General features: G+C 40.0%; 1 protein-coding gene across 1 annotated transcript in view; it reads right to left on the reverse strand.

Moving 5' to 3' along the window:
- CAMK4 (calcium/calmodulin dependent protein kinase IV) overlaps positions 1-10212 on the reverse strand; it is a 140479-nt gene that overhangs the window by 83124 nt on the left and 47143 nt on the right. Inside the window, exon 2 of the mRNA XM_042028029.1 lies at positions 130-208. Coding sequence (XP_041883963.1) covers positions 130-208 — 79 coding nt within the window. The remainder of the gene's footprint in view (positions 1-129; positions 209-10212) is intronic.

Genomic DNA, 10212 nt, shown 5'->3' on the forward strand with positions numbered 1-10212 from the left:
TCCTAAATCTAGCACATTTTCCCCACATGAATAAACTGCACCAAAAAAAAACAACAAAAAGCCAACCCAGAGAAAATCCCAAACATACTCCAAAGCAAAACAAAGCAAAACAAAACAAAAATGACTTACTGTCTTCTTCAACATTTTGATGGCGTAAGGTTTCTGGGTCCCTTTCTGCCTGCATCTGTAGACAATGGATGTAGCCCCACTAAAATAAAAAAAAAAAAAAAAAAAAAAAGGAAGAATAATTGAGTTGTACATACAACTCTTCAAATTTGTCAATAAACAGAGTTTCCTACATTTTCTACTCCTCCCAGTTTGGGCAAAACAACCTCACTTTTCCCCACAGATGCAATAAACCGTCCCCCCCAAAACCCAAGAAGTGTCAAAGCTTCTCTGTGTTTAACCAGTGAACGTCAGCAGTTACTCAGCCAACTGAGGTTGCAAGAGTTTAACATCCTTCTTGGCCACACCTCTTCTGTCTCATGGCAGTTCCTCGATGTTTCCTCAGATAATCAAGCGAACACATCTTGCCTTTGGTAGGGCAACACATTTGCAACAATTTGTTACCTTGTGGGTTTTTTTCACTAATTGTTGATGGCAGCAATGGTGAGACAGAAGAGACGGTTTTTGCGCTGCTCCTTGCCCAGTGGCCCAAACAGTCAAATTTGGCACCAAATGGAGCAAGCAGCACTTTGTGTTAGTTCAGTGGAAACTGGTGGGACTTGTTCACAGCAAAAGTGGACTGGGCTTGTATCTTCAGTTTGCCTTCAAGGTGTAGTCACTTGAATGTGTTGTCTCAGCACTCCTAACATAAAATTATGGCTCTGCTGGGTGGAAGGCACTTCTCTGAGTGGGAAGTTGGGCCAGATGGTCTCCAGAAGCAGGTTCAATTTGCTGTGCTTTACTTGTTACTGTCACGGAAGGATCCTGTACTCCATGAATTACTTAAACAGAGGTGAAACCTCTGGCAAACTCCTACTGGTTACAAACCATTCAGATACTTTTGTATTCTACCACAAAATGGATGCAGTGAAGCACCATCACTGAATTTAAGGCATTTTTGGAAGCTTCCTGCCCTCAGATTTGTCACCTACTCCAAGACTCATCGCTTCCAAGTAGCTGCATATTTTTAAGGTAGAGGGACTGCAGTTATCATATATGACCTCCTGAACAACCATTGCAGAACTGCATACAGCAATTCTGCAGTGAGCAAATTCCCATACATATCACATTCCATATTGCACTCTGAAACAAGAGAAACCCATCTCAGTAACTACAGGAGACAAGCAGAAGCTGCACAGTGACAGGAGCAGCTTTCTTTTAAGTAGTAGAATGGCATAGCTATGCTCGACTATAGGATTAAAGCTGTGGTGCAAACTTCATTATTCTGGGTGCTGTACAAAACTGCCATGGGTGCCCTGCACTTCTCCCTCCTCAGCACAGGCCAGAGAGGTGCCAGACAAGGCTCTGAGTGGGCACGTCCTTATTTTCATAAGTACATGAGTGAGCACAAGAACTGGCATTTGATTGAGATTTATTTCAGAAACACCTCTCCATAAGGAAAGGTCACCTGTGGCAAGGGTTATGCAGCTCAGTCATCTGAGGGCTTTTCTTCACCACGTATAAATTAATCTTCACTTCATCTCAAATGCTAAAATGATTAGTCTTTCATAAAAGTATATTGATAAACGTGTGGGAGTACTGAGAGCTTCAGTGACTCCCAGAATCATTACATGAATTTAATTAGATCTCCTCTCCTTGGCCAAGTCTCAAAAGACTCTATTTAGCATGAAGAAAAAATATACCACATTAAAAAAACCCTCACATCTTTTACATCCAACAAAAAATGTTAAAAGATGGAATTCTAAGAACCTGATGTGATAAGCTTTATTTCTCCAGTATTTCACTGCAGGATTGCAATGGAGAAGTCAGTGCACAAACTGCAAATCATTCCTGTACCCCGCTTCACGTATGTAGAATGCAGTATAATTATTAAACTCATTAGTTTACATATGTTCTTACAAAGTAGGCAACAAACCTTCTAGAAACAATTGTATGCGGGTGAGGGCAGAATTAGCTAAGCTATCCAGCTGATGATCCAAATAAATGGAAGACCATTCCTGTGCACTCTTTCCTGTGCATTCTCTTGGTGTTCACTGCTGCTGTGGCAATGGAGCACAGTCTCTGTCTCTCAGCATTTGCAACCTGGTACTGCAAAATCTTCCATGTGAATAAGAGCCTAGCCACTAGAACACCCCAGATTATTTAACTGGCTTAGTGATGAGACGGACAGCTACACAAGCAAGGACAGATAGCATCACACCACCTTTAACAGTTCGTTTGACTGTGCCCAAAACTGGAAGACAGGCAGCAAAATGCTTGAAAGAGGTGTAAGACAGCCCGGAGAGAATATCCAGTTGAGCAGTTTGACATCAGGCTCATTAGTCAATATTCAAAACACACACAGAAGAGCTACTTTAGAAATTATTCTCTATTGTACAGATTTCTGCATATCCCTGGAGTCCTCATTTGGTGCAAAATTGATGACAAGGTATTGCAAGCTTGGGAACACTTTGAAAGAGTTTGCTTTTGGTTTATGTGGCTATGCCCAGCTCTGACAGACTTTCTCCTACCAGACAGGAGAGAGAACATCTAACATGAGCTGACAACCAACACTGTTTTCCTCTTCCACGCCAGAAACCTGTACAGGAAATCAGGAACAGGATGGCAACCTTCTCACACCACGCCTGATGCAAAATGTAGCAGAGAGCTATTCCAGTATGGACCTGATTCCTTGTTTCTTTGGTGGTAACAGGATATGTTTGCTTCTCCACAGTTAAAAAAAAATAAAATAGGGAAGGGGATGCTAGCATGTGAGTGTGCAAACAGAACTGCCTCATGCAAATCAGAGTGGTTTGCTTTGCTTCCTTTTTTGGCTCCCTGCTGGAGCTTTCTGCTGAATCAGCACATCCAGCTTTCCTGAGACTGTGTGACTTGGAAGGTCACCAACTGGAGCAATTCAAGCTTTCATCACCAAAGAGCAGTGGGAAGATTCAGCTGCAAGACTCTCATGTGAAGCTGAAACACTCAGAGAGCTGCTAATTGTAGCCTCTTGCCCCTACCCTAAGTTTTTTCAACCTCAAACCTTGACTGCCCTCAACCGGCCTCTCAGAACGTCCTCCGGAATCTGCATCAACTGAAAACTTCATTGATACATTTGGTCAGAATACACAAATGAACAGAAACCAAGAAACCTTGTGGCAACATGCCACTCCCTCAGGCATGGAAATTATGGCCAGACAGGCAGACCACAAGCTTCTCAGTGTCCCACTCTCTGCAGGGGGTGTTTGATTTGTCCGAATGATAAATAAATAGTGTTATAGAAAGAGATCACCTATACTCAATGGTTAAGGCACTTATTTGATAAGCAGCAGACAACAACTCTAGAGAGTGTTTAATGCTATCCCATTACAGGTTTAAATGGGAGAAACTGAGAGGGCCCTGAGCCCAAACAGCTGATAATCACTTGCAGAAGTACATTGCAGTGTGTGACAGACAAGTGACCCATTACCAATTCAGGCTAGAAACCAGAAATTATGTCTCCCATATTCCACAAGATTACCCCCTATATAGTGTTTGCCTATTTAAAATGGATTCTGTCAGCTTTTGCCTCTTTGTATTTAGTGAATATATACAAACACAGCTACCTTCACATATATGTATATATATATATTTATATGAAATATTTATTATATTTGTATATGTAAGTGTGTATTTATTTACTTCTAACAAAAATGAGGCTTAAAGGAGCATCCAGCTGCTGGTTTTTTGCACCTTTGCCTGGAAACAGTCTACCTGGAATCAAAATATAAATTATTTGAAGTTGGCTGTAACAAGAAATATGGAGGAGAAAAACATAGGCATATTCTTGGAATACAGAGTTGACCAAGCTAGAGAATAGTAATTAGGATTGTTGAAAATATTGTCATTCTCCTTTACTGGCACATGTGTTTCTGTCTGGAAAGCTGCTTAATGATTCCGTTAAAGATTTGCTTTTGAAAGCCCAGGTATAACTGTGAACATGCTAAAGAACAACAACAACAACAACAGATCCTTTTACTGTGAACATGCCACATGCTCTACTACAAAAATGTGTTTCTACATCTACATATCTATATGTATATATGTATCAAACTTAGAAAGAAAATGAAAATCATGTATGCATCTTAACTATTTGGTCATAATGGACAACAGGAACACTCACTTTTGTGATGCCACCTACAATGAGGACAATGACAACACATGAGAAAGATCGTGATGTCCTATGCATAAAATGTGTCACAACTGCAGCACACACAACTCAGTATTAGCACAGAAGTACAAATACTTCAGTGACATGATAAATTCACTCACCCATTAGTTAAGCATGTAGGTAAGTACCACAAAATACATCAGAATAGACTAAAATTCAATAACTGACCTCTGCATGTGTGTTGTTTTACACACAAACTTGAAAAATGCTTTCAAAATATTTAAAATGTGCAAAACCTTCTGGCGCTTCTGCATCCCCTTCTTAATAGACAATTGTTTAAGCATTCTAGATTATTTTCCTTCCTACAGGTGTTACCGAGTTCCCAATTATTTCAGAAGGACACTGTTTTAAATGTTAGGCAACAGCACCATAGTGCCCTGCCTGTGCTAAGGACTCCAGACTGCAAAACTGAGAGAAAAAGCATGGCCACACTTCAAATACATGCAGTCAAAAATAGTGGCGTCAGCACAGATGGAAGGAAGGCAGGGATGCCCAGGAGGGGTGTTAAGGAGGTGGAAGTGATCAGGAGAATTTGCACATAAAGGAGAAAATGGAATTTGCAGGATCCTGCAGTGGAGCCTGGCAGAGAGAGAAAAGACATAACAAGAAAAGACAGAATTTGACCCAGTTTGGAAAAAACATTTCTTCCTCAAAATCCACAAAAAGTGTCTGCCTCTGAAACAGGAAAGGCAACCAAAATGAAATGCAGCCATATGTTTACTTGACTACAGGTAGGTAATAAAAGTAAATTTCTCGAGCTGCAGGTTTTAAAATAAACTGATACTCATTGCCAGTAATTTCACTGTAAGTAGGAAATTTGGTCTTTTCGAAAGTAGGTCAGCATTTCCACACCATGCCCACTCATCCTGGTTTTTATATTGCCTTTTGAATCAACTCATTACAAATACACTGCTCGATGTAATCTCCTGTAAATTTTATTTGGATTAAATTCCTTAAGTTCTGCATTGATTTTTTTAAAAAATAAATCAGTTTGTGCTTTGTGCAGTCAAACAATGGTTACACAATCTAATTTGTCCAATAAAAACGGGCGAAAGAATGATCGGTCCCAAGAAAACTGTACCTGGTACAAAGCCATGGAAATCTGTGCTGCCAAAACTGCAGAAAGAGATCAAAGTCCACTACAGGTTGCCACAAAGAATACTGATATCTTTGTACCATTTACAGAAGTATAAAGTTAAAACACATTAATTTACTCTTAGATATACACTAAAAGGTCAAAATGGATTTATAGAAATGAAATTACTATTCCTAGACTTCAAAATTAAACATCCTGTTTGAAGTTAAAAGACTGGACAGAACAAAAAAAAAAAAGAGAAAATCTATTAACACTAAGAATTAAATTTAGTTTAAAAATGCATATTCCATGGCATTACTAATATTTCCTTCACTTTAAAAAGTACATACATGTAAATTTGGAAATTCTCTCAACTTGGTTTTCATGTGGAATTATCAAACAATTTTTACAGTAGTCTGACAAACAATTCATAAATTACTCAAATCCAATCTCAAAGCTTCTTCTAAATATCAACATCTACATATACAGACAGGACTTGCAGGCAATTGCAAGCAACTGAAGCCCTCCCTTTACCCTCATTATTTCATGACTTGTAAACAGAATGGAAAATTTCAAAAAACATATATAATTTAGGAGTAGCAAAAAGCCTTGGAATCCCACATTCTATCAGGAATAAAACAAATCTTTAAAGAAGGCAAGGCTAGTGGAAAAAACGTACACAGTTCTGAAAATGAAATCTAATTCCACTGCATTCCAGAGTTCTGTCCAGTTTGATTTTGAGAATGAAAACATCCATACTTTGCAGGTTTTGATTTCTTTTTTTAATTTTTGGGGGTTTTTTGTTTTTTGGGTTTTTTTACTTTTTGACTTTTGGCTGCTGAGTTGACTTTCTAATATATAAGGTGAAAGGACTTTTTAGCAATTGTTCAGGCTGGCCTGCAGAGGCAATGCAATAGTCCAAGATATTTTTTATATTCAGCCTTCATTGCATTCAACAGATAAAAGGAGCCTTAGAAAAGGACAACAAAACACATACACTATTTTTAAAAAACTGTAATCAAACTAGTGCTTGCCAATAGTCTTGAACTTGTAACTGCCACAGATAATAATTTATAGAACTGAAATTCTCTTGACATGGGGTAGGTTGGCTGGTGAAACACTAATTATAATGCAGCAGTTCAAGTCACTCCTGCTGTGGTGGCTGGACCAGCAGCTGATAATTCCTGCTGGGGCTGCAGCAGCATATTTCTAACTTGGTTCCAGCAGGGCTCCTCCCTCAAGTGTTGCAGGAAATTTATAGAAAAAGACCTCTATCCCACAAAGAGTCTAAACACATTGTTACATCTGACGCTACTGCCTTTTTAAACCACAGGAGTTCAGTTAGAAGTCAAATTAGCTGCATTCTTTCATATTCATATTAACATTAGATAATTTCCTCCACCTCAAATGCTACTTCTTAAATTTCAGTTTAGCTGAAAGGTAAATATTAAGGACCAGAAAGAGACCACCAACACTGAGTCTGGCTTCCTTGCCTTTCACTGACTGAATCAGCTGACCCCAACTTACTAAAAGAACAAGAATCATTATCTCAGGCATTAATTTGAAAGCACAGATGTAAAACTCAAACTACACTGAATTCCAGAGGTTACTGCCATACCATGAGTAGATTGCTCCCCTTGGAGTAACCCAGCTTCCTGAAAGTTGGTTCCTGAACCAAACTTCAGGTATGATTGCTGAAATACAGATATGAGGTGAAGATTTGAACACTTTGTACAGCCCTGTGTAAGAAAAGTGTATAGAAAATACCTTCACCATGTCTTCTTTTTCCTTTAGCCCCTCTAAAATGTTGGGTCAGACTGCACATAGGAATAGCTGTATTTCTAAAACATTCTCAGTAGGAAACTCAATTTCTTTCTGACCAAGTGAGAAAAAGACATGTCACTTAAACTTGGCTGAAACTGGACTTGTAATAATGTGGAGTGACTTTTCAACATGAAGCTCTTGCAGTCCAACAGACCCAGAAAGTGATCTTGAATATTTTATTTGGGACCAACTTTTCTTTGAGACTGCTCTTCTTTTTTCAGGGGCTGAAGAGTACTTAGCTACCTGTGTTAAAGCAGTTCAGTGAAATGGGGAGAGCAAAGAAAAGGGGGTGAAGAGTGGACTGAGATAAGCCATTCATGTTTTTGTCCTTGGTACCAAACTTTGGACACAGTGGGACAAATTTTCCAACTCACATGCTTACACTACCTGTGCAAGATGCAGGCCCAGATCCTTAGATTGGCAGTCTCAAGGATTTTCTCACAGCCACAGATGCTGTGCACACACTTTCTTCTTTCCATGACATGGCCTGCCTGGCTCCTGCTGAGTCCTACACAAAACCTGACAACTGAAACTATCCAGCGACCTCACCCCTCCTGGGAATACATATGCCTTATTTAAAGCACCATTTAAACCCCTGTCTCACAAGCAGCACTTTCCCCCCCTCCTCCTCTTGAAAGATACTGATGAAGAATAAACATGATTTATCTAAACGTAATGAAGAGTGTTATGTGAGGAGAAAAGAGCCCTGAGCAGTAAAAACTTTGTAAAACCTCCTGTGCTGAGAGCCCTTCTTTCCTGGGCCATTGCAGAATTACCTGCCTGGGTTTTTTTCCTGGTGACATATTCCTTCATCAGGAAGTGTTTTAAACAGCCTGCACTTTGAACAGGTGTCAATGTCATTCATTGCTGCTCTTCATGACAATCTCCAGATGCAGGAGGCAGACTGGCCTTTGCACTAAAAGACAACATGTAGCAGCATGAGCATGCAGACACTCTGAACCTGGCTCTCCTGGTCGAGGGAAGGGAAGCAGTATGGAGATTACCGACTTTTAACAGCTTGCTCTGTACATAGAAAAGTAACCATCTGAAATCAGACAGGGAAAAATTAATGACTATTCATGTCTGCACATCTAAATCTAGCTTTGAATAAACTTTACAACCTGTGAGTTTAGGCCTAGTCATTTTTTGGGGATTCTGAAAGCTCTTGTGCCCATGCATATCCTCAACAGCCCTCTTTTTGGTTAGTTACACAGCTTTCTCCTTGGAAGTTTGTGTTGTGCTGAATCATCAATTCCTATGCAGTGTCTTCTCTGAAATAAATTGCTTTTGCCAAGAAATGTATGGCCAGTGCCAGCCCAGGATTCTTTACTACAAAGCAACAAACAAAATTTTAATATATGTCAGATTCAAAAGTTCTTGTGCTTTTTTTTTTAGCTACTCTGCATATTTTCTTCTTTAAACCTGGTGAGGCAGACATTTCTAATCATACGCTATAAGACTAAAAGCCAGGCAACGCAAGAGAGTTTGGAGGAATATATAATATTTTGCCATTACTCCCTAAACAAATATGTGTTATAATGTTTTCTATATTCTGATCATACTTACATATATTCTCAAAATATAAACTGAAATAGCTGATCTTCCATAATAGAGAGCACTTTTAGTCTGTCATTTCTAGTATTTTTATAACAGTCAGAAAACCTAATTTGCCATTATCATAACAATAATCTGCAGACTTAATGCTTGGCTGTAATTTCACTGCATTAACAAGGCTAGAGAAGAAAGATGAAGCTGCCACAGAGAGAGGTTATTACTACTTACAAAACAGAAAAATATTCTTGAGAAAACGGAGAAGATGGCCTTAAGGCATATACTCTGATGCAGGTTTTGTCAGTGGGGCTTATTTACATCAGAGTGACAAGTTTTGCAATCCTGCCAAGCCTGGTGACCAAATGTCAACTTACCACAAGTGTGGGGGAGGTTTCAAGTCAGGTCCTGTCTTCCAAAACTGTGAAGACCAACTCTTCCAGCTTTAGTTCTGGTGGCTGGGAAAGACCTAAGTAGGTCTAGACCTTCCCTAAATGCTGGATTTCTTCCGCATGCACAGAGGAACAAAGCTGCATCAGTCCTCAGCTCCCCTGCAGATGTCATGGAGCTCTCCCTAACATCCACCCTAGTCCCAGTGACAAAGTGGGCAGGAAGTTGGGATCACCACACTCTCCTTCTCAGAGACACAGGTACACCATGCAGGACAGCAGTGAGTTGGTCTTGCCTGTCAGGTGCTCTACAAGTTGCTCCATCACTTCCAGTCCATCAACAAGACTGGGGAGAAGGGGGTAGGAAGTTTAACAGAAAAGGTTGTGGGTTGAGATGAGGACACAGAGATCCTTTACCAATTACTGTCATGGGCAAAACTGATTTGGTTTGGGGAAATTAAGTTTAATTATTGCCAGTTAACAACTGAGTGGAAACTGGAAAGAAAAATGTTACATCAGGATGTATTTTAATCATATTATCTTCATGCTTGGATGGGAATGTTGTGCCTTTGTGGGTGTAATGATTTATTTTACAGTGGTGGGTACAGCAGAAATCCAAGAATATCAGTGCTGCACAAAACATTGTGTGACAGGAGAGGTGGTCTCCCTGTCCACTGGACAGGCAGAACCCAAAGGCACATGGATCAAGCAGGCAGCATGGGGTTGGGTTTAGGCCATGAGCTCTGAAGACAGAAAGGCAGATGGGATATCCCAAAAGTGTTTCAGGGAAAGAAAAATACCAACAACAAAGCCACCACCACCAAAAAACCCCCAATCAACCAAAGCCTGTCGTAGCCCGTGCACTCAGTTCCAGAAGGTCTGTGTTTCTGCTAGTCAGCAGTAGTTTTGCTCCTTTGTTTTCCTGCTGTGTTGCTACTCTTTCCAGTTTTGGTGCTTTATAACTGGACCACCACAGACCACGGAATTTGAAAACTGAGTGTTTTGTGTTGCTTATGTGAGATGGAAGGCAGCAGGCACAACAAAGGCCGGAGGTAGTAAGG

The sequence above is a fragment of the Corvus kubaryi genome, unplaced genomic scaffold (genome assembly GCF_017639235.1).
Source record: "Corvus kubaryi isolate FWS band 111438036 unplaced genomic scaffold, C.kubaryi_AGA036_p1.0 37302, whole genome shotgun sequence".
NCBI classification, from domain to species: Eukaryota; Metazoa; Chordata; class Aves; order Passeriformes; family Corvidae; genus Corvus; species Corvus kubaryi.